The sequence below is a fragment of the Dermacentor variabilis genome, chromosome 3 (genome assembly GCF_050947875.1).
Source record: "Dermacentor variabilis isolate Ectoservices chromosome 3, ASM5094787v1, whole genome shotgun sequence".
NCBI lineage: Eukaryota > Metazoa > Arthropoda > Arachnida > Ixodida > Ixodidae > Dermacentor > Dermacentor variabilis.
Window position 1 is genome coordinate 221,033,221 of NC_134570.1, and position 25,330 is coordinate 221,058,550.

Consider the following 25,330-nt stretch of genomic DNA (forward strand, 5'->3'; position numbering starts at 1 on the left):
TACAGTATACTGAGTTTGCACTTTTCTCATTGCTAATTCAACATCTCCATAAAACTTATCTACTTCCTCATCGTGACTGGATGTTGGAGCGTTGGTTTGTACTACCTTTACTCTATACCTCTTATTAAGTTTGATTACAACTACTGCTACCCTCTCATCAATGCTGTAGAATTCATCAATGCTGCCAGCTATGTCCTTATGTAGTAGGAATCCTATCTGGGAGACCTCTATAGCAGAGGACCTGGCCATTTGCAGCACTGTTTAAGCCTCACCAGTTCTTCTAACCTCACTAAGGCCAATGGTATCCCAAACAATGCCTTATAGTTCCTCAAAGAGTCCTGCTAAGCTAGCCTCACTCGAAAGAGTTTGGGTGTTAAAGGTTGCAAGGGTCAGTTTCCATTGGTGGCCTGTCAATTAGCTTCCTTTAATTCGAACTTTTAATTCACTTTTAATTCGAGCAAATTTTCGGGTCCCTTCGACTTCGAATGATCAAGTTTTGACTAATTTCACATACAAACAAGCCCAAACTCACTCTTTCAGGCCACATGAATGTAATGTGCTGCTACCTTGGCATTGTAATGTGGCGTGACAATTTAAGTTCATCATTTAAGATTACTATGTTGCCTCAACTCAGAGGCTCTAGCTCAGTGAGTCACGCTTGGTATTGTGTTGTTCAGTGTTGGCATTACAGGATGTCCACCAACTGGGAAACCGAGAATTCTCAGGGATTCTCAGTTCCTCAAAGAGTCCTGCTGAGCTAGTCTCACTTGACAGAGTTTGGGTGTCAAAGGCTGCCAGGGTCTGTTTCCATTGACGGCCTGTCCAGGTCCAGAGATTCTTAGCACTCTCTGCTGCGTTGCAGGTCTGATCACCGCCTTGGTCAGGTGCTCCACAGCTGCTGTGCACTGAGGGCCATCGGTTAATTGTAGGAATCGTGCGGGAGGTAGTGGCCGAATACTGCACCAAGGAGACCAATTCCTGCTCTGGGGAGAAAGTGTCTTTGTTGAAAATTAGTGGGCCTTCCTAATGTGGTTGTACCTGGATTAGTACAGCCCCACTTGCTCTCGTCATCTTTCGCCGGTGTCAGGCGTCACTCCATGCCTTGTTAGTTACGGGACCTTTTCCTGAGCCTCCTTCGAGTTCACCAGACCACATCGAATCGCGCCACACCTAAGTAAGGAACGCAGAAGCAGATCTACCCCGTTCCCGAGGCGCGGCACGTACAAACGAGTTGGAGTCCCCCACTTCGTGCGCCGCAGGTGGAGCTATTCACTGCTTGACTCTTCCCGAAAGTGTAGCGGTAGCCTGGCACGGTTCCAGGTAACGTGAGTGCCGAGCAAAGCTGCTTTGCAGCACTGAAACGTTGCCCCCATCTGCCTTTGTGACAGCGCTTGCAAGTCAGGATGGCAATACTGCAGAGAGAAGTAAGCGCTCGGGCAATTGGGGCCCAAGGAGCAACCCTGTGCGCCGGATGTGACACCATCGCACGGGCGCCTACCATTGGCTGAAAATGACGACACCTGAGCGGGCTCGCCGTTTGGCCGAAAATGGCGTCACCTGAGCGGGCTCGCTGATTGGCCGAACGTGACGTGACTTCGAGACACCGAAGGGCTTAAAAGACACAGACCGGGAGCAGCAAGAGAGCATTCCTTCATTCATCTCTTTCGAGCTTCTTGCCACAGGCCGCAGCGTCCGAGTTGCTGCCGGCCCGTAATGACTTTATGACTGTTAATTTCTTTGTACTCTCACTGTAGCTAGTGTAAATAAACCTCCAGTTTTCATCTCAAAGTCCTCCTCAACCTTGGCCAACTCCCGCACCCAACGGCAAGGTCCAAAAATCTGGGGGACAGCGATTGGGATCGTCTGCAAATGCAACAACTGGTGGCAGCGCTACGGATGAACCTTCGTCCAAAGAGATCCAACAGCCTGCAGATGTAGTGCACTGGAGGAGGTGAAATTCAAGCCCACTATTGTCAGATCAAAACAAAACAAACCAAAAAAACATAGACTGAGTCGAACTTTGGACTATGGCAACTGAGTGTCTGACATAGCTGCTAAATAATCCCGTATGTGGCGAGGCTACCTTATCACCGAGAGGTATGGCCCAGGGGGCCCTACATGCCTAAGCGATCCATTAATTTATCCGCCATCGGCGGGTTTTGCTGATCGTCATAGGTTGCACAATATAATGTCAATTCTCAGTGGTCCTAACATCATGGTTCCCGAATCTCACGCATGCATGCGGCCTTGAACGTGCCTAGGTACACAATGTATTTTCGGCGAATTTGAACAGCACTTAAAACTTGTGTGAAAAAAAAAGTAAGAAAAAGGAAAAAAAGGTTTCACCGCTTATCGAGAAGCCTCGAGCCGCGTATTATATTCAAAGAAGCTTGTAGGCAGGTGACATACCTGCCAACAAACAGCTTTGCCGAAGTGGTGTGTCAGGGGATGGTTCCACAGCGGCTCCCGGTAGCTGTCCGGCCCACACACAGGGATGGTGACGCCATCTGCCCCCTTGGCGTCTGCGGCTAGCGCTGTTCTGCCGCCCCAGCAGAAGGAGCCATCAACCTCCGGGCTGGTGGCCTCAAAGGTCTCTTCCAAAGTGTTGAGGCGTTCAGGTCAAGCACAGCGCTCAGAAGAGCGCATGTCCAGCGCCTCACAAGAGGCGATGGACACAACCACCAGCCAGACGGCGCCACCAGTGCCTAAAGAGCGACGAGATTCTTGCGATCGCTCCGAAAAAGACAATGCTCGCGTCACAGCACCTGGAAAAGGCCCGTGAGCTAATCTTCGTCTCTTGAACACACAGCACATAGGACTTTTATCATAATGGAGACAGAAATACTACAATGGAATGTTAGAGGGCTCATTCATAACCTTGACAATATTAGAGAACTCCTACAGAAACACAATCCAAAGTCGCTGTGTGTTCAAGAGACACGTCTGAAACCTACGAACACAAATTTTCTTTGAAATTACACCATCTTCTGGAAAGACCGTGACAAAACTAACGCCTCCGGCGGTGTAGCAGTAGTAGTCGGCAAGTCCATAGCTTACCAACATGTCACCCTTCAGACGCACCTTGAGGCAGCGTTGATTTGGGCCATTCTTTTTAATAAGTTGGTCACTCTATGCACCATTTATATACTCCCAAACTATAATCTCGAAAAAAGTCATTTATAACCTCATTGATCAGCTTCCCGAGCCTTACATACTCATGGGAGGTTTTAACGCTCATGACACAATGTGGGGAGACTCACTATGTGACATGAGAGGTCGACTCATTGAAAACTTCCTTTTAAACTCCGATGTGTGCCTGCCTCTTCAATAAGAAGGAACCAACGTATTATGTCCTCACCACAATTCATACTCGTCAATAGACCTGGTGATCGGCTCCCTTTCTGTCTTCCTTGATTTAGACTGGCGTGTAACTAAACATCTATTCGGGAGTGATCACTTCCCAGTAATGCTGAACTTAGTAACCCAACATGGTTCCTCTCCACATGTCCCATGCTGGAAGCACCTCAGCTGACTGGGAAGCTTTTAAGGAATCCACCTCCTTGTCACAAGATTTTATAAATAATTTTAGTATAGATCATGCTGTTTCATGCCTTACCACGTGTATCATTGACGCTGCTGAAAAGCTCATTCCTTAAACAAGTGGCACCCCATTCAGAAGACGGGTCCCCTGGTGAAATGACAATTGTAGAGAGGCACAGAAGAGAGAAAATAAAGCTTGGCGCAAACTACATGAATGTCCTGCAGCCGAAAATCTAATAGAATTTAAACTGGTTAAATCCCAGAGAAGAAGGATGCAACAACAGGCAAAGAGGGCAAGTTGGCAGAGGTTTCTTTCAGGTATAAATTTGTATAGTCAAGAGACTAAGGTATGGGACGGGCTGAAAAAACTAAAGAGACGAGAAATTCATCCGTTGCCCCTAGCAAACGATGAAGCGAACAGCTTGGAAGACCAAGCTGACGTTCTTGGTGAACTCTTTCAGCACGTTTCCAGTTCTAACCATTATTCCGAGGCATTCCTAAAGCACCAACAAGTAGCAGAATGCAAGGCCATTGACCATAAATGCAGACAGAACGAAGCCTATAACCTGCCTTTTAACATTGCTGCGTTGAGAGCCTTCTTGACTGCACATCTGAGCTCTGCACCTGGACCTGACAGGATCATGTGCAACATGATTAAACACCTCCCCAGTGATACTCAAATAACCCTACTCACACTTTTTAACGCTATGTGGGCTGTGGGGAACCTCCCTACCGCATTGAAAGAAGCTGTTGGTGTTTCGATTCTGAAACAAGGTAAAGACCCCACATTAGTAACAAGTTACTGCCCAATTGCCCTCACAAGTAGTATTTGCAAACTTTTCGAAAAAATTATAAACCGTCGACTTCTGTACTTTCATAAATCAAACAATATTCTTGATCGATATCAGTGTGGTTTTAGAATAGGACGGTCTACAACCGACCGCCTTGTACGCATTGAAGCAAACATTCGCAACGCTTTTGTACATAAGCAATCTTTCTTATCCGTGTTTCTCGATATGGGAAAGGTGTACGATACAACTTGGTGTTACAGAATTCTGCGCGACCTGTTGATGCTGGGCATCCTCGGCAATATGTTAAACATTATCGAAAGCTACCTACACAACCGTACATTTCAGGTGAAGATAGGTAATGCACTGTCGCATGCATTCATACAGAAAACAGGGGTACCCCAGGGAGGCGTACTGAGTTGCACGCTCTTTGTCGTTAAAATGAACACACTTCGTACACCATTACCGCCATCTATATTTCATTCCGTCTACGTAGACGACAGAGAAGTAGGTTTCAAATACTGTAACCTAACAGTCTGTGAGAGACAAGTACAACAGTGCTTGAACAAAGTTTCCAAGTGGGCAGACGAAAACGGGTTCAAAGTGAACCCCAACAAAAGCTCTTGTGTTCTTTTCACCAGAAAGAAGGGCTTGCTGCACATCGCACTGTCGAAATGTATAGGCAACAAATACCTTGAATAAAGAGCACAAATTTCTAGGTGTTATAATTGACTCCAGGCTTACTTTCATTTCACACATAAAATATATTAAAGCGGAATGTCTAAAAACAATGAATTTAAAATCCTATCCCACACAATATGGGGTAGCGACAGAAAGTGTTTATTGAATCTTTAAAGGAGCCTAATTCGATTATGATTGGACTGTGGTGCCGTGGTATATCACCGGGCCGCCCCTGAGCGCGCTAAAGATGATCCTGTCCACCATCTAGGTATCTGGCTGGCCAATGGTGCATTCAGAACAAGCCCTGTTGAAAGCCTATATAGAGTCAAATGAGTGGTCACTCAATTTTCAGAGAACATACATCAGCTTCACCTATTTTCTCAAAGTGCACTCCAATCAGGAACATCCCTGCTCCACAACCGTTAAATACTTTATGTATGCAACACTTTTTCTTAATAGACCCTCTATGAGACTACATTTCTCACTGCATGTGAGAGAACTTGGCGATGAAATGGATATCCCAATTCTTGAACATTGCCTAATGCGTCCAGCTAAGCTATTGCCGCCTTGGGAGTGGCAGGTGATAAAATCTGACTTTTCTTTGTAGAGGTCACAAACACTTTCCTGAGCTCGAAATCGCTATGCATTTCCATGAACTTCATTCGAAGTACTCCTGCTCTGCATTCTACACAGGTGCATCAAAATCACATGCTGGCGTATCTTACGGTGCTGTTAGTCCCTCTTTGCTGCATTGCTGCATTGCTGCAGGGCATTGCTGCGATGCTATGATGCCCTCACCCTCGGAAGCCTGTGTTATTGGCGCATTCCTTGTCCGTGCAAGCTCTCACCTGCATTCTAACTGAGTCTCGGTAAAGCCAAAACAAAATGTGCTAAATGTCTTGACAGGCTTGCCTGTGAGGAGTTCATAAATCAAAGGACCACTCAGTGACATTCAATTCAACATTAATGCTTTCGCATGCAGAACTCAAAGTGCTTAGGGTTATCTTTTTTTTTTACATTTTTAGATTACGACAGGAAACCACAATGGAACTCTCAAGCTTTTGGGTGACGCCGGAATACGATGGCCACCAGAGTGGAATGGGACACTTGCTTCACACCTCCTGCAGCAGCAAACATTGGCGCGTTGGGGTTATCATGATTTATAAGCTTGCAGTACTCTTCCAACATCATTGTACCCCACGTGCTTTGAAACAAATGAACATGCTTATCGCAGTAGGGTTGGGGGTGATAGCTGTGAATGCAGTGTGCAATGAGCCGGGAGGAGATTTGCTGGTACCTCAATAGCAAACTGAATTTGCACAAGTATTGAATGAAACTTTATTTGTTCCTTACTTTAAAAAAGAAAAGAGGATGGCAGATGAAACACTATGGTGTTGTAGCTTGTATGTGCCTGTGACCCCCTACATTTTTCCTAAAGGTCTTTATTGCACAGCCGTGACTGTGTTTTACATATTGCCATATGTAGGTAGTGGGTCGAGGGCTAGAATGGGTCGAGCCCAGAAGAACAAAGACAGCGTGTTTTCCCTGCTCGTGAGCCAACCCTGACGGAAATGGGTGGATTATTCCAAATTAATATAGAGCATAAATTTCCGAATATCTATGGAATTTCTTGGCCAGTCCTCCATCGTGGGTAGGCGCCACACATGGGTAGGCAACAACAACCCCGACGGACGCACTTTCCGAGAGCCAGCTGCTCTGCAATTTATTAAAACCCGAAGAGCACTTCTGAAGGCTCGTGACAATATTAACCAAATTCAGGGCAAGCTGATGCAGTTGACTGTTTTTGCACACTACACTTCCAGTTGCGGTCCAACTGCGCCATTTTGCTACAATTTGACTTGCCTGCTCCTGGCTGCGCCCACTCAAGTGTCATTTGCGCCGTTTGCGTAAAAGTTTGGTATTTTCTCGTTTTCACAGCAATGCAACGTTTTCAGTAGGGTCATGCAACCACTGCACTATATGAGTCAATGACTGATTTTCTGGACGCCCGATTTTTCAGACAAGCCTGAAAATTTTGACGCATTCGCGGCACCGCCATGTACCCCTAGAGTCGATGTACAAGAACGTCTGAAACTTCGATCGGACACACACAAAAAAAAAAAACCTTCGCCGTCTGATTTTCTTGACTTTTTGCTATGACCGCAGATCCGAAACGGCATTAATCGAAGCCACCATCACCGCCATCTTGATTATCTCGCTACCTCGAGCCAACGCTCTCGCGCGCAGATCCGCTGGCAGCCGTAGCCACACTGCGGCAACGCTAGGCATAGCTACTTCAACGTTCGCCATCAAGCTTCTTGCTGTTCGGTTCCGTGTGTTCTGTGCATTGAAATAATTCGCCGCTGTTAGTAATGGCGCGGAAAGCATAGCGCATTGCAAATCGCCGAAAGCCAGCTTCGCCCCGGTACAGTAGTGTTACGCGGTGAAGCCTATCAAAAGTTGGAAGGGCCAGTTGTCACAAGAGATGGCATGTTTCCTTTAATTATACATGCGTGGACCCGCCATCTCCTATCACAGTTTGAGCACCGATATGCCTAATAGCGTACCGGCAAGCCTTTAGCGCTATTTAGAAATTTAGGTGCATATCTTTGTTCACGTTAGCCTACAAAATTTTACTTAATTGTCCACAAAATTAAGTTCCCCGCCTACCCAAATTAAAATGCTTGTAACATAATGTGCATGATATACCATCTGTGGGGAGACAAGCTTTGGTTGCTGTTGGCTTTGTGTCTTGCTTCAGTGTTGAGCAGCACTTACTGATTGCACAGTAATAACAAGCTTTGCCGAATGGCTACAGATTACTGTTGTACTACTCCAAGTGTTCGAAAAAGATCAATTTCTTTTTGCTCCGAAACTGCTCCAAAATTCTGATGTTGCTGTTCCTAAACTGCTCCAGAATGACATTTTTTCTGCTCCAAAAATTGCTCCAAATCCTAAACTTGGAAGTACCACCACTGCATTTCCCACGCACCACTACTTTAGAATGTGATTCACATTGTGCACAGTTTACGAGACCTCAATTTGTCACAGAGCAACATGGTTGATGCACCTATGGCTGCCAATTTGATTTGATGATACCGTGAAAGGTCTCATGTATTTAAGCCCTGCTCAATAAAAAACTTGAGACTTGCCATCCACTTCTGGGTAGTATTTAAATTATTGTAGATGCTTGTAACTTCGAAAATGGTCATCAGTGTTAGTGGCAGAAAGGGTGAGAGGAAGAAAGAAAAAACAGACGAAAGGGACACTCTTTCTCTGCGTGTCTTCACACCTACATTAAAAACAAGTATAACAATGCAAAACCCAGGACATACAGATGGGAACTAACGAAGGGCTGACTATCAACTAGTCCATTTCCTTCTGTATGTCCTGTGTCTTGCGCAGTTACTCATTCTTTTTTATGCAACATCTACCAACAGGCCTAGGTCTGTTTCAGTTCACACTTCCATTTTTTTGCCATGCACATTGTTACAGCCTTGCACTAGATAGCCCAACATTGCACTTTGCTAAACTTTGCAAACAAATCACCGTCCATCTGTTTGTCAAAATAAATGAAAGCAGCACTGCCTATAAGGGTGTTAGATATGCAAGCGAGAGAGCCAGTTCTGTATGCATGGCACCATGTTGCCCTCGTGCAGGAAGATTCGTCGTCTGCTCGGCCCCGCAGGCAGCCTTGCTGTTGAGACAAATGCCATGCTCGAGTCGTACGATGTGGACCACCAAGATTTCCCGCCAGACATCCTAGATGACCTCGGGGTGAGCTCCGATTGGAAGGTGCCGGAGGTTAGTGAAAATTTTCCTGAAGTGTGTATCAGTCTATCATTGAAATGAGCATGCTAAGTTTGATAGTTGTGTCTGCACTCATCGTGAAATGCATAGGAAGCTCCAAATTTAACATATGGGAGTAGCATCAATCACCCGCAACTGTTTTCAGAAGTTGCTGATCATCACCATGTTATTGCTGTATTTGAAGTGGAAACAGTGTCTGCAACACTCTACTGTGACCTGTGTGAATCATAAGTAGCAGCCAGTGGCGATTATAAATGAAATTATTGGTTGGTTAGTTCACACCACTGTTCCCTGCAAAACTGTAAGATCAAGAAAGGCCATTTAAGGGGAGATGTGCCTCAAAAATATTTCTTCATTAACAATAAACCAGTGCCATCTTGAAGATCCCGCACCAGCTCACCGTGATGTCATGAATTTAAACGGCTTCTGTTCCGGCCATGTTAATTTTTTACCTGTAAAGATTGACTGCATTGTGTTAAGAAATGGTACGACATTCTTACGGGCTAGTTGGTTCATAGCTTTAGACATTTCTTTTAACATCTAAACGTTATGGGAACTCTGCCATCATCGTCATCATCGGAGCCACGGGCATCATCGGAACTCCGGCATCGGAGCCCGAAGTTGAAGAAATAGAGGACGAAGTGACTCAGGGGTGAGCACGAGCAGTGGTTCAAGGCTTGGCTAGGTGCTCTTGAGCGCGTCCGACCAGGACGGGCCTGCTGGCGTGGACTGAGGGACTGGGCAGTTGGCGCCCAACGTGGGGCACTGGCTGCATTCTGAAACGGACCATGCTCATGGGGAAAGCATGCGGTGCCCGCATCCAGTAGCTATGCCTGCCTGGCCTGGTGTGTGACCACCTCTGTGGCGCGAGCTGCAGCTCTGGCATTCGCTGAGGGCTGTTTTTGCAGACTCTTCCTCTTTCACCTTCATAGGGTCTGGCTTGGGGGCGTTGTGGTCTCCTACATGCTGCTGAAACTCCTGGCACCACCATTAGAGAAGGGACCTGCCGGCACGGTTTCTGCATCAATGCAGCAAGTTGTCGAAGCACGGAGACCACGCGTGGTTCCAAGCCCAGCGGAGCGGCCGCGTCCAGCCATTCGTTGGAAAGAGACAAGTGGACCGTTGAAGGTAAGGGAGCCGCCAAGGCATGCAAAGGCAAGCTGTCGAAGAAAACGGCTCAGAAGAACCACTCGTCGGGTAGCAAAGCCGAGAACAAGAGCGGCGCATTGTCCTCATTGGAGCCCGAGGAGTGTGAAATGTCGGACTCCGGCACAGTTCCTCAGCCCGAACCAGTGACAACCGCAGCGAAGATGACAAGGACGATGATTACGAATAAAAGTAGTTTAGCGACGGCTAGGATGAGAATGTCATGGGTGCTTGAGGTCAGTTGCCAACGATAGTGGAAGCAGCTCTGTTCGAGCGATGGATCATCATCATCTGCGATCTTCCCTTCCTGTTAACAGCATGGTGCAGTGCTGTGTGGTCGCTGTGCGGTGGAATGGCAGTGAGCAGGCAGCTGTTACTTCCGGCAACCTGCCGCGTGCACTCATCAGAACGAGGTTAAGGAGGAAGACCAGACCACGTGTGCCTGTGGGTATGGCTCAGGGCCTTCTGGTTTCTGCAAGACCTCGACAACTCAGAGGCTCCATCACCTGGTCTGCTGCTTCTTTGCAAAGCTTACGTCCGAAAAGCCAGCCAGGTTTAGGGCCTTGGGGTTTCCTGGAAGACCTTGGTGACTCGAATGTTGCCTGCTGCGCTGATCATTGTTCGGTGCTGCAGTCTGCAAGGTTTGTCCACCACCAGGGGTGTGGTGCTGTCGCTGCAAGCCACTGTGGGCCAGTTCCATCACCGGCTTCGCAGAGGGAGGTGCAGTATAGCAACCTTGTCATCATCTTTATCAGAGCCACCAGCTTCATCGGAACTCCGGCATCGGAGCCAGCAGTCGAAGTAGAGGACAAATTGACTCGTGAGCATAGAGGTGGTTCAAGGCTCAGCTGAGCACTCTTGGGCGTGGCCGACCAATACTGGGGCATGCTGGCGGGGACTGAGGAACCGTGCGATTCCCACAACACTCAAAGTTATGAACCAACTAGCCCACCAGAATCTCCTAGCAAAAAAACTGCGCTCATGGTGTGGTGTGTGTTTCTTGCGTGGGACCTCGTTTCTTGCGCAGTTAAAAGAAAAATCTAAAGCTGTGAACCAACTAGCCCGCCAGAATGTCCTACTAAAATAACTGCGCTCGTTGTTTGGTGTGTGTTTCTTGTGTGTGTCCTCGTTTTTCGCACAGTTAAAGGGCAACTCCAACATCGTTTTAACCATATTGAGATATTGTCATTTTCACATGGCATTGACAGTCCTGTCACCGGTAACGTTCAATTTGCTTAGAACTTCATCAGTAATATTAAATAACCAATAAACAAGATACTGAAACCAAAACGGGTTGCTGTTTTGTGTATCGTCATGATGAGTCATTGATGTCCGATCCTACTACCAAAATGTAAACACGCAGAACGCATGCTAAACATGCAGTACACATGGCGCTAACACCAAAGAAGCGAAGCTGATGATGGCTCCTGATGACGCAGGCAGCTTTTACAGAGTTTTCGAACTAGACAGCAGTGATTTAAGTGACGATTGCAGCGACAGCGGGGTGTAGTCTCAGACGTCGTGAGCACAGGGTGGCCAGTAGAAAGTCATGAGTCAGAAACGCAGCCAATCTTTAAAATTCATTTTCAGAAAACTAAATTACTTGCAGCCATATTGTTTGGCACAGATAATCAGAATGCAAAAAATGAACACGTATTGAAGATTTTATTAAAGGGACACTAAAGTGAAAAATGATTTCTTCTGCATCAGAAAATTACCTTTCTACAACACCAAAAACACCACTCTTACAACGATAAGACGTTTGGTAAGCCAGAAAAAGCGCAAGAACGAAATACGGGTGGCGACGCCTACTTAAGTTCCCGCACCTGGTGACTGTGACGTCATGGATTTTTGTGGCATCTTTTAGGGCCTACTAATTATATATAGCGGTACAGATTGACTACATTGTGTTCTAAAGGAACCAGATATTAAACATGGCATGTTTCGGGAACCTTTACTCAGCCAACGCGGCCCAAATGCGAATACATACTTTGGAATCCCTGACGTCACGTTGACGTACCGGCGCTGGGGTTTCGGCGCGAAATTCAAATACTGGTACTTGGACCTTCATTTTCTCATCTAATAATCAAACTATTTTTTTTTTTTTAATGACTGCCTGCAGGGTTCTGAAACAATTCTTCATAAGTCTAAACTGATTTATTGTTTCGCTTTAGTGTCCCTTTAACATCAGTGGACATCAAAAAATCGCCAGAGTTGCTCTTTAAAAGAACGTCTGAAGCTATGACTGAACTAGCCTGCCAGAACGTCCTACTAAAACAAAAGCTGCGTTTGTGGTGTGGTGCGTGTTTATTTCGTGTATCCTCGTTTTTTGCGCAGTTAAAAAAAAATCTAAAGCTATGAACCAACTAGCCCACCAGAACGTCCTACTGAACTGTGCTTGTGGTGTGGTGTGTGTTTCTTTCATGTGTCCTCATTTTTTGCGCAGTTAAAAGAAACGTCTAATGTTAAAACATAGCCAAACACCAAACTTCGCAAGTTGCAAGAACCTTTACTCTGCATTTACGGCCCGAATACGAGGAAGTACCGTGGTTATTTAATGCAACATGATTGTAATGCATGGGTCGACTTTCCAGTCACACGAAAAAATAAAAAGAAAGAAGTAAGGCGAGATAAACACGAGATGAACATAAAAAAACATAGTACCTTTATTCAAGGAATCAGAATTCGGAAACAAGTTCTCTTCACTTATCCGAGAAGGAGGCAGAGCATTTCTTGGGTGGTATTCCTGAGCCACCAGTGCCAGAGATAGTCTCACTTGCAAAAAATTTTGTGTGAGTCAGCACCGAATGCGTCGCCAACAAATGTTTCTGTCGCTTTGCGAAATTCAATCTTCGCACAATGCCAAGAGTGCTGTTGGCCGTATACTTTGAGGAGTTCAGTGCCGGGACAAGTGTGTCACAAAAGTGAAACTATCTCTGAAAGTGATTGCCCGAGAATCGTAGTCTTCCGTGTCGTCGAGCTTATTCGAAATTAAACACTTCAAAGGCCAATGGCAACAAAACTTCACTTGGGATAAATTGCCTATAAATGTGTAGAGTATACTACCAATTTAATCTTGGCAGGGCTAGTAATTGCCTAATTTTCTTATGAGCAGCCTTTACATAGTGCCTAAGCAGACGACGCATGTACCTGGTGGTGAGAGGTAGCGACCCAGATATGGCGAAAGGCCGGAACCGTACACGACAGCTGATTTCTCAGTTGTGCCCAGGTGCATCGCTCGCTGAAACGTGCAAGTTGACGAGTGTCTCTCTCGGCATGCTTTTTCGTTACACATACAGCTTGAGCTGTTGCAAGAATGCCGAGGTGTTGTGTGGCCATTGGGTGCTCGGACAGCTCCTATAAGCTCTAGTTTTCTAATATATTTTTAGTTCATCAAAATTTCATTTAGTTATTTTTCTGTGCCCCCTGGAAGTGAAAAACTTAGGGTCTCTTGTGCAACTTAGGCGCTTCGTACCATGACTGAGAGAGTGTTATAAAATAGCCTGCCTTGTTCCACGTAGAGCACAGATTGCAAGGACAGTGTATAACTTTTTTTGTTTTGTTTTGCTTCATTGTTTAAAAAAAAAAACATTTTCCACCTCAGCTGCCATATTAAAGTTTTAGTCTGGTGCATTTTAGGAAACCGCTGGACAATGTTCTTGGTAATGGCAGTTGACATTCGGGAGAATAGTGCCAACTGTATCAGTATGTAGTGTTAAAGGGAAAATGAGACATCCACCCGTTCGTAGCAATTGCTACAAAGGAAACCCAAACGGGTTCCTCGAAAGAAAAGCCTCATAGTTGAAGAAAATTTCGTCCTGGTCCGGGACTCGAACCCGGGACCACCGCCTTTCCGGGGCAGCCGCTCTACCATCTGAGCTAACCAGGCGGCTAGCAGATGGCAGAGCGAAGTCGAATTTGTCGACAACACGAAGCAAAGGCAAGAGTTTGACGTACTAGTTCTGCGGAAACCCGCAAGGGTTTCGCAGAACTAGTACGTCAAGTATGTAGTGTTTTTTAGTGTTTATTTCTGCTTCTTGTTTCATTGAACCCGCTAGATAATTGTATCAATATCGTCTGCCTTGTCATGACAGAATTAAAAGCCTCCTGAACCACCCCTCAAGCTTTGTGAAAAAGCACATTTTGCGGATAGCACATGCTGCTGTGAAAATCTCGGCCAAATTTTGCACTCAAGCACAGTGCATGGGGCTCAGAAGGGGAGTGTGCAGTCGCCTTTTTCTCACGCTCTCGTTTCAAAAGAAGCCTTCTCCTCGCCTGTTTCATCATGATTTCCACAGACAGCTGCTATTGGCCAATAGCCGACATCAATCAAGAAGCATGAACCGACAGTCGTCTGCCCCCATAGGAATGAAACTTGGACACGATTGCTTATCAGTGTCATAGCCGCCGGGCCTTGCTTATTTGGATTAGCGTGGGACACTCAACTAGCCTCTAACTATACAAAACTTAGGCCGAGACTACACACACGCTGTGCCTGCCGTGCCTTGTGAGGAATGGCGGTTAGCATCTATAAGGGACACACGCCACTGCGCTGTTGCTGCTCCTAGCTAGGCATGTTTCATACTGAACTTCGTGTTGAGCACTCTCCAAGCTAGATTTCACTCCCATCGTCCATGCAGGACAGCACACGCCACGTGGCATGCCCCCCACCTGGCAGTCGCTTCCGCTTGGCATAAATACCTCGGCGGGGTGCCTCATACGGGGTGCTGCAACATACTTTGCTCGCCATAACTTTTTATACCGGGCATCACCACTCTGTCGCCACCAGTGCTTCTTCAGAATGGAGGGCATTGAGGGCAAATGGGGAAGGTAGAAAGTGCACTATGTAAGCTTGTACATTCGACTTCCGTTAATTCAGCCCTGATGAAACCGAAAAAATTGATCAAATTGTCTGGTGGATCGAATTAAACGAGATGAAGAAAAAATGCCAAAACACACCGCTGATTCATTTGGCAGTATTTGCCCTATTCTAGCAGGCCTCCGAATCAAATGCTGCCCACTATGTATGTGTCCAAAATAGTAAACTGCCATAGAAATCACATTAAATCTGCCGATGAGAGTAGCAATCTAATGCGCACCTTATTTTTTAACAAGATTGTTGCACAATTGCGCTCTTTTTTTCTTAAATCAACTTTGCCACATGGTTTTTAGTCAACTTTGCTGCAGTACACAACTGTTGTGCAGCAGAGTATGCGATTGTTACGAAGGTGGTTTTAATTTTCGTGACCGACTGCATGGTGCGGGCAATTTCTGGCCCAATTTTCTTTAAAAGAAAAACTGGAAAGGTTCGCATTAGAATTGAGTGAATAAAACATTGTGAGCTACAGTTATTGATTGAAAATCTTCTTAGGGTGTGCCGAAAGTGGGTGTTTTTGATGAGAGTTGACATATGCTTGATCCATTCACTGTCCCCTAGGCTCCGCTGAGACAGACGCTGCGACTAAAGCGTTCACTATCGGGGTACTTGTTGGGGTCAGGTGCATGTGTACCAATTGGTCAAGTTCAAATTACCTCGCAGGGGCGGCGGCGTCAGCAGTCGTTTGGTGTGTTGCGACACCACGTACCCTAGCGGATGAGGGTTGGACTCTCTCGCGTGTAGCCGTGCGTGGCTTAGCCATATTTGGTGAAAGGGAGATCCTGGAGGTGGAGCTTATTCCGGGTGTTCAGACCTTCAAGGCAAAGGCAACACACCTCTTTGGCCTCTGCTTCACATAGACGGCACCTGCAGACTGACCCACATGGAGGAAATCAGCAGTCGCCTTTTCCTGTCCTCCTATTCGATCTTCGTCTTTCTCTCTCGCCTTTTAATCTTTCTTGTCCTCTGTTTACTTCTCACTTCCGAGTTTCCCGGCACCAATGGTTGACCTTGTGTGGCTAGCCAGTCTTGATTATGCTGTATTTGGTTATAGCAGTGATGTACAGCTGGCGTTGGCAAGTCTTTCCTTGCAGGAACTTCTGTCACGTCCCCCTGTTGGGCTCCATGGTGGGTGGTTGGCATCGCTGCCGAAAACCCCATCTATACTTATGGAGAATGTTTTCCCGAAGCTCTCTGATTGCCCTCAGAAACGAGGGCGCACTGAAGATGCCTTCCAGTTTTTCAGGTGCTAAGTCCACAATTTCCCCCGTTTCCATGTAATTCACTCGGAAAAACCAGACAAACCAGTGCAAACCATTTGACTGTTCCTTGTTTCAAAGTCTTTGACTGAAGTTTTTGGTCCAGGTTATGAGGCTTCGAGGATGCCAAGCGCTGATCTCCTCTTCAAGCTCCGCGATCACAAGCAATTATGAGAAACTGCCCAAACTAGTATCATTTGGGGAGGCCCAAGTAACAATAACCCCGCACCGTACCATGAACACCACTCGCGGCATTGTCTTGGATGATGATTTGCTTGAGCTGACTCAATCTGAACTCTTGTAGGGCTTCAGTGAGCAAAATGTTATCAATGTCAGAAGAATTATGATGAGGCGGGACGGCAAAGAAATCTAGTCCAAGCGCCTTATACTCACCTTCGGCTCAAGTGTCCTGCTCGAGTCCATTGAGGCCTGGTACATCAAGCTTCGCATTAGGCCATATGTACCAAATCCCCTCCGATATTTTAAATGCCAGTGTTTCGGCCACAGCTCGTAGAGCTGCCGGGGCCACCAAACTGGTGCAAAATGCAGTGCCCATGAACACATCTCTGAATTTTGAGAGAACTCTCTGCACTGTGTAAACTGTGATGGTGAGCACGCTGCATACTTACAGTCATGCCCATCCTGGAAAAAAGAAAAGAAAATTGTAACAATTAAAGTAAGGGAAAAACATAAGTTTCAAGGAGGCACGCAGGCGGGGATTCTACCTGCCCAAGAACACTTTTGCCAATGTGATGCGTCAGGGCGCAGTGACACAACAGCTTCCGTGGCTGTCCGGCCCACACGCAATGAGCCGATGGTGACGCCACAAACATAAACGAAGGTTGCTGTGTGTCCAAGAGACACATCTGAAACCTACAAACACTAACTTTCTTTGCAACTACACCATCTTCCGAAAAGACAGTGGCGAGGCTAACAGCTCCGGCTGTGTAGCAATAGCAACCAACAAGTCTGTAGCTTGCTGACACGTTGCCATTCAGAGGCCGAGGTGGCGTCAGTTCGGGCAATCATTTTTAATAAACTGGTCACTGTGTGTTCTGTACACATACCCCCTAACTATCATCTCAGCAAAAGCGATTTCTATAACATCATTGATCACCTTCCGGACCCCCTACATCTTCCGGACCCCCCTAGCAAGGGTGATTTTAATGCCCATAAAACGATGTAGGGAGACTCACAGTGCGACGCGAGAGGTCGATTCATTGGAAATTTTCTTCTGACTTCTAGTGGCCTGCCTGTTTAATAAGATGGAGCTGACCCATTACAGTGGCCAGCACAAAAGTTATTCATCAATAGTTCTAGCAATCGGCTCTTTGTCTCTTCTGCTTCACTTGGAATGGAACGTCATCAATAAACTTTATTGAAGTGACCACTTTGCCGTAACTATACATCTTGTAACTTTGCATGAAAACCTACACCACATTCCTCAATGGAAATTAGCATCGGCAGATTGGGTGCATCTTAAAAAATCTACTTATCTACCACAAGATTTTATAAACAATTTTAAAATAGATGATGCTGTTGTATATTGACACGTGTACTTATCTTTATCGGGCGACCACGTTTCGCTGCCTAACAAATGTAATCGCACATCGCGGGATGCGCCTGCATGTATCCGAAGTTTCTGGAAAGTTATCGATGCTTCTACCCGGCTGTCTGTTGTCGCCGAACCTTGTGTTATCTGATTTCATCGCGTGACGCGAATGGTGTAGAACTTTGTGGAAGGCACACGGGTCCGAACGATTAGTCTGGAACATTCAACGACTGCTGTATAAAAGCCGACACGCTTGACCCGCTGATCAGATTTTCGACTATCGCCGACTGTGTTCGCCGCTCTCGTTGTGCTTTAACTGTAGCCTGTTTTGTGGGCACAGGTTCGCCCAGTAAAAGCTGGTTTTGCCTTTCACAGTATTGCTACTGTGTTCTTTGACGTCACAACCACGTGATAATATTTTACCGTTTTTATTAGTGATGCAGCCAAAAGGTTTATACCGCAAACGAATAGTGGTTCAGTTACAAAAATGTTTCCTGGTGGAACAAAGACTGTAGAAAGGTGCGAAAGAGGCAGAATAAGGTATGAGGCCTATTGTGCAGATTGCCAAACGCCGAAAATCTAATTCAATTTTTAAAAAAAAAGGAATCACAGGGAAGGCAGACACGATGTCAGGCAAAGAGAGAAAGCTGGGTGACGTTCCTCTTGGGTAATAATTTATACACACAGGAGGCAAAAGTGTGGAATGACTTAGGAAAGTAAAAGGGCAACAAATCCATCCGTTGCTTCTGGTGAACGAGCAAGGGGATACCTTGCAAGACCAGGCAGACTCTCCTGGGGAGCACTTTGAGCGTGTGTCAATCTTAATCCATTATTCTCAATCCTTCCTTAAATACAAACAAATAGAAGGACGTAAGCCAGTCGTATGTAAACACAGACAGAACAGACCGTATAACCGGCCTTCCAGTATTGCCGAGTTGAGAGCTGCCTTGATCACATTCAAGAGCTCTGCACCGGGACCTGACAGAGTCATGTACGACATGTTCAAAAACTTACCCACTGACACATAAGTTAAACTGCTTGCACTTGTCAACACCATTTGGGCTGCCGGATACTTTCCATCCACGTGGAAAGAAGCGATTGTGGTCCCTGCTTTGAAGCATGATAAAGACCCTTCCTTGGCGGTAAGTTATCGCCTGATAGCTCTTACAAGTTGCCTGTGAAAGCTTTTTAAAAAAATTATTAATTGTAGACTTATACATTTCCTTGAACTCAACAATATGCTTCATCCATATCAGTGTGACTTCAGAGAAGGGCGGTCCACAAATGATCATCTTGTGCACATTGAAGGATATATCCATGGTGCATTTGTAGATAAACAGTTTTTCTTATTGATATTTCTCAATATGGAGAAGGCGTATGACACAATGTGGCCTTACAGGACCTTGCGAGACTTGTCGGGAATGGGCATTAGTGGAAATATGCTAAACATAATAGAGAGCTAAACATAATAGAGAGCATAATAGAGAACATAACGTCAAAATGTTATTTTTTCTTAGAATCGAATAGACGTAGATAAGTAGCATTTTTTTCCGTCTTATAATCGAATGAAATGATATTTTTAATACGAGTAGTTGAGTATTAGCAACACAAATTATGAGGAGTCCTTTCGTCATCGGGCTAGTACCGGAATGTCGCTGGGGGGTCTCAAATCGTGTCATGCATTTACCTCAATTTCTCGGTTACTAAAGCTCTGTTCGTGATTATATTGACGCCTTAGACGTTCTAGAACATTGCTCTACCACTTTAACTTGAGTTTCTGGTAACCTTTAGTGTCCCTTTAATGCATCCAACCAACCTCCTTGGGAGTGGCAGCTGGTAGAATGTGACATATCCTTTCTAGAAGTTACAAAGCATGCCCCAGAGTTCGAAATCCGAATGCATTTCCCAGAACTCCTGTACATGCACTGCTGCACAGAGTTCTACACAGACGCTTCGAAGTCAAATGCCGGGGTGTCCTACACAGCCATTTGGTCCATCCTTCTCGGAATCCGATGTACTCTATCCGGAAACAAGTATCTTTATGGCCGAGGCCTACGCACTATTGTCGGCTGTGAAGCATCTAAGAAAATCAGAACTCCAAAAAGTACTTATATATACAGACTCCCTAAGCGTTGTGAAGGCCTTGATGTCCCTCTGTAAGCACAAAAATCCAGTACTTGATGAACTCTATTCCATCCTGTGTAAAGCGTATATATCTAACCAGCGTGTGATTATATGCTGGGTGCCTGGCCATAGGGGCATCAAGGGTAATGTTCTCACGCACGAGATGGCCACGTCAATTGCATTGCAAGCTTTTAAACCTGCAGGTGCTGTCCTTGCCACAGATCTGAGGTCTTTCTTATGAAGAAAACTGCGAAACCACTGGCAACGCTTGTGGGACGCAGAAACAAATAATAAGCTGCACGTGATAAAGCCACAATTAGGTTTTTGGCCCTCCACAACAAAGTCACGCCGAACAGGTGTCCTATTCTGTCGTCTCAGAATAGGACACACATTTGGTACCCACAATTTTTTACTTGCTGGAAATGAATCTCCAAGCTGTGGTAGATGTGGTGACAGGCTGACCGTCCTCCATGTCCTCCTGGAGTGTCGGGAGACCGAATCTGAGAGGAGGAGACATTTCCCCTAGCATACCAGCAGCACATCCCTCTTCATCCTGTAATGTTTCTTGGTCCTTAACCGTTTTTGATACCAACACAGTCCTAAGTTTTCTGAAAGATGTGGTCTTACATGGTCTTAGCCCTATACATTGAAGTGCTTCCGCTCTTCAGAGGATGCCACTGCGATATTAGTATAGCACATGCGGCCAGGCCCTTGTGTTTCAAGGGCTCTGGTGAGGCAGTAGTGCTGTAGCCAATTTTTGCATTTGACATGTTTTGTATAGCACGTCATTTTTTTGCAATGCACTTTAAGGCTCATAGCACACGTCATTAGTCATCACCATAATCTTATTACACATAGATTTTATGCACTTTACGGCGACTATTTTTAGGCCCCTTTACAGCCATGTCGCATCAACTTCATAGAACTCTGCATTCCACTGCGAAATCGCTAACACTGGCATGGCACTCTTTGGCCATACCTAGCCCTTGCGCCACTAAACAACACACATTCATTCATTCAACTTCAAATTATCCAGCAACGGCTACTTTTAGGATCGAAATAACAAAACATTGGGCCCGTGAAAATACATGGGCACTGGCCAGGATGCTCGGCTTGGGTCGAATTAACTAAAAAAAAATCAAATTAAGCAGACTTAAATTAACGGAAGTCTACCGTAGTAGGTCTGTTCGAAAAAATGCTTTCTATAATATAATCCTCGCAGGTACCATACTTGCTCCAAAGCATTTTTGAGCCTTTAAATGAAATGTGACTAAAGGCGCCTTTAACTAAAGTCGACTGTATAAAGCGGCATTGAGGTATGTACGTAGCGGTACAAGTTTTGCAAATTGGGAGTAAGAAATGCTTCATTGGCCATGTGGTGTGATTGAAAACAAACATTTTGAATAGGTATAGCCTACAGCATGAAGAGAAGACTGATATGGGTTTAAGGGGAGAATAGGTGCGCTACTTCTGTCTGTTTGCACAAGTTGTTCATCACGGTATATGGTTCTAAATCTGAGTTAACCAGCTGGCTTTAACCTAAGTCATACTCGGCATTATTTGGAGCTGAGTGTGTCTAGTACAGACTGCTAAAGTGCTTGTATCATAGTTTTGTAACTCATTGTGAAGTGGCCCATGGTGTGCCATGTCTTTTTAGGAAGAGCTGTCGGGACGACGAGACTTTCGAGACGAGCTGGTGTTCACCGTGGACCCAAAGACGGCGCGGGATCTGGACGACGCCATTTCGTGCCGCCGGCTGGTCGTACCTGAAGGCGATCAGCAGGAGCTGTGGGAGGTGGGCGTGCACATAGCTGACGTGTCACGCTTTGTGCGGCCAGGAACGCAGCTTGACCAGGCGGCCCGGAAGCGGGCAACCAGCGTCTACCTTGTGGAGCGGGTGAGTGGGGCCCTCTTAGGCTGCATAAATATTCGAAAATTTAAAATATTATTTTTTATATTTCTATTCAATTCAAAAAGTAGGCAATAAACAATTTTTTTCAATATTCGGTTGGAAATGAATACCTGAAACAAATTTGCTATATTGCTGGCTGTGTGGTAGCAAATACAGTTATCAACAGTTTCTTCTGTCTAAGCTGAAAATGTGTGTCTGATTTCGTGGTGAATTTTCCGACAATTATGTGCTGCTTGGCTAAATTTCGCCTGTAAAGCATGCTTAGCCCTTGGGCATCTAAACAATGAGGAAAAGCCAGCCTCTCAGTAGTTAGGGCCTGCGGACAGTGAGGGTGCCCTCTTTTGCAGCGCCACCCTCAGTGCGAGCCAATGTCTGGACAGAAAATGTGATGGCAAAGAGTCAGATGCCTGCGAGTTTGTGGGCACGTGCAGTTGTATAGTAAGGCAGACAGCTAGTGGGAATTATTCAATTTTACAAGTTAGCACGAGCCAAACACACAATATTGTTACGCGAACGAAGGATTAAGAACTGGAGACTATTTACAAAGTATATTTACCAAAGCTAAATGAAGCATCACCAGTTCAGCCAACAGCTCAAGAGCCAGCAAGCATTCGTCATCTGGAGTCACGGCACGCAGCACTCGATATGAGCCTCCGTACCGAGACAGGAGTTTTTCTGCAGGCAACGTGACGAGTCGATGACCACAGGAGTACCAAAGATCCAGGCGAAAAGTGGACGTCTCTGTGTTGGCGATCGCACAAACGCCGTTGCTTCTATTGCGAGGTCAGGAGGCGAGTGCGGGCATTTAGTATAATGGCTTACAAGTCTAATTCTTTACCGTGGACAATGTAATTACGAAGTTACAACATGTTAAAGGGATGTTAAAGGCAACTAAGTCGAGGTGGACTCCTCAAATACCATTCCCGTAACCTTGCAACACTTGTTTTGTGCCAACAAAAGACTTAGTTTATGAGAAATTTTCATCTGAAGTGTCCAAATGCCTTTTTCGAAATTCAGATCTCTCGCCACCCAGCCGGGGGAGTGGTGACGTTGCATACGCCATCACCACCCCTTGCTGTAATTGCTGACTAAAACAGTGCCTGACAGACGGCAGTACCGAGCCAAGACAGAGTGGTGGATTCGCCACTGTAGTTGCTTTTTGGTCAAGTGGCGCAGACCGTTCAGGCATCCCGTGACATCACGTGGAAGTTGAATTCTCTGCTACCTGCAGTTTGTGCGATTTTCGCAAGCCAGCAAAACCAGTGCAGCATTACGCGATAACAAAACTACTGAAACGCAAAAGCGTGGACGTGGGAAAACGAAACCTTTCGACCGCCCGCATCGTTGTCAAGAGTAATTTCAACGAGTTCTTTTTTCTAAAAATTTAATTGAACTGGACAAGTAGCAATTTACTTCCTCTTAGAATGCAATACAAGGATGGTTTTTGCAACAAGTTGTTGAGTACTAGTGACGGAATTTAACTGAGGAATGCTTTCGTCATCGGGCAAGTACTTGAATGTTCCGGGGATGTCTCTAATCGTGTCCTTCATTTACCTCAGTTTCTCGATTATAAAAGCTTTGTTTGAGATATTATTGACACCTTAGAGATTTTCGAGCACTAATCTATCACTTTAGCTTGACTTAATGTTTGCCTTTAGTGTCCCTTTAAAGTTAACCAAACTTGCTAATAAATGAATGTGCAAATCGTTATTCGATATTCAAAGCCAAGTGTTCGTATTCGATTCGTATTCAAGAATATTGATATTCGCACACCCCTAGCTATTTTAGTTCAACTGAACCAAACATTGCTTTATAAATTTGTGAGAAACCTGACCTATACCCGGTGCAGTTTAGTAAGCAACTAGCATGAAATTAGAGAGAGAATCATGTGAGTGAAAGAGCAGGCAACATAACCACATGACATGACAGGAATTCATGCTGTGCCCATTTGACACTTTCATTTCGGTTTCCAGCTTTCACCGTGACCATGTTAACCACATAAAAGCATAACTAGGCTGGCTTCAGAGGCAGCAATTGAAGTGGGAGGCAAGGTACGAAGGCAACGAGTACGCAAACTCTCCCAAGTGACGAAAGACCTTATAGATAAACATCAAAGAATGAAAGTGTCCAACTCAAGAGATAAGATGTAATTCACGGGACTGTCAGAATCAACACGGGCAAAACGAAGAGATATTTGAAATTATAATGTGAGAAAGACTGAAGAAGCCGTAAAAAATAGATGCAGCCTGAAATCAGTGAGCAGTAAACTTGGCATAGCACAAACCAATATGTATGCACTGAAAGATAAGCAGGGTAATATCGCCAGCAATCTCGAAGGTGCAGCAAAAGCAGCAGAAGAATTCTATGCTGTACAGTACCCAGAGGACTCTGGATACCTCCATTCGAAGCAGTAATGAACAGGACACAGAAACATCTCCTATAACTAGCGATGAGGCCAGAAGGGCCTTGCAAGACATGAAACAGGGAAAATCGGCAGGAGAAGATGGAATAACAGTCGATTTAATCATAGATGGAGGAGACATAATGCTAGAAAAAGTGGCGGCTCTCTATACGAAGTTTCTGTCGATTGCAAGGGTCCCAAAAAACTGGAAGAATGCAAACATTATACCAATCCACAAAAAGGGTGATGTTAAAGAATTGAAAAATTATAGGCCCATTAGCTTACTGCCAGTATTACATAAAATATTCAACAAGATAATTTGCAATAGAATAAGGCAACTCTGCACTTCAGCCAAGCAAGAAAACAGGCAGGTTTCAGGAAGGGATACTCTACAATGAATTATATCCATGTCGTTAATCAGGTAATCGAGAAATCCGCAGCATACGATCAGCAGCATAGATCATGAAAAGGCATTTCATTTAGTAGAGATACCAGCCGTCATAGAGGCATTATGTAATCAAGCAGTACAGACCGCTTACCTAAATATCTTGGAAAATATCTACAAAAATTTCACAACTACCTTAATTATTCACAAGTTAATTATTCACAAGAAAAGCAGGAAGATATGTACAAAAAAAGGGGTCTCACAGGTAGACACAGACTCTCCAATGCTATTCACTGCGTGCTTGGAAGAAGTATTCAAGCTATTAAACTGGGAATGCTTAGGAGTAAAGATCGATGGCAAATATCTCAGCAACCTTCGGTTTGCCGATGACATTGTTCTATTCAGCAACACTGCAGACAAGTTACAGCAAGTGATTGAGGACCTTAGCAGAGAGAGTGCAAACATGGGGTTGAAGATTAATATGCAGAAGACAAAGATAATGATAAATAACTGGGCAAGAGAACACAAGTTCAGGATCGCCAGTCAGCCTCTAGAGTCTGTGAAGGAGCACGCTTACCTAGGTCAATTACTCATAGAGAACCCTGATCATGAGAAGGAAATTCACAGAAGAATAAGAATGGGTTGGATTGCATACGGTAGACATTGTCAGCTCCATAGGTGCAGAGTGCCCATTTTTACGGGGGGGTGGGGGGGGGACCAGCTCTCAGAAACCCATATATATATATATATATATACACAGTGGAACCCAGCTTATACGACTTTCTCGGGACTGTGAAAAAGCATCGTAAAATGTGGGCGTCATGAAGTCCGAACATAAATTATGCCTATAAAGATA

The 25,330-nt window shown here is 45.3% G+C and overlaps 1 protein-coding gene across 3 annotated transcripts in view; it reads left to right on the plus strand.

Annotated features, from left to right (window-relative positions):
* LOC142576651 (DIS3-like exonuclease 2) overlaps positions 1-25,330 on the plus strand; it is a 318,054-nt gene that overhangs the window by 218,597 nt on the left and 74,127 nt on the right. For all 3 annotated transcript variants that reach the window (XM_075686870.1, XM_075686871.1, XM_075686872.1), the window contains 2 exons: positions 8,669-8,813; positions 21,434-21,673. In XM_075686870.1, coding sequence (XP_075542985.1) covers positions 8,669-8,813; positions 21,434-21,673 — 385 coding nt within the window. The remainder of the gene's footprint in view (positions 1-8,668; positions 8,814-21,433; positions 21,674-25,330) is intronic.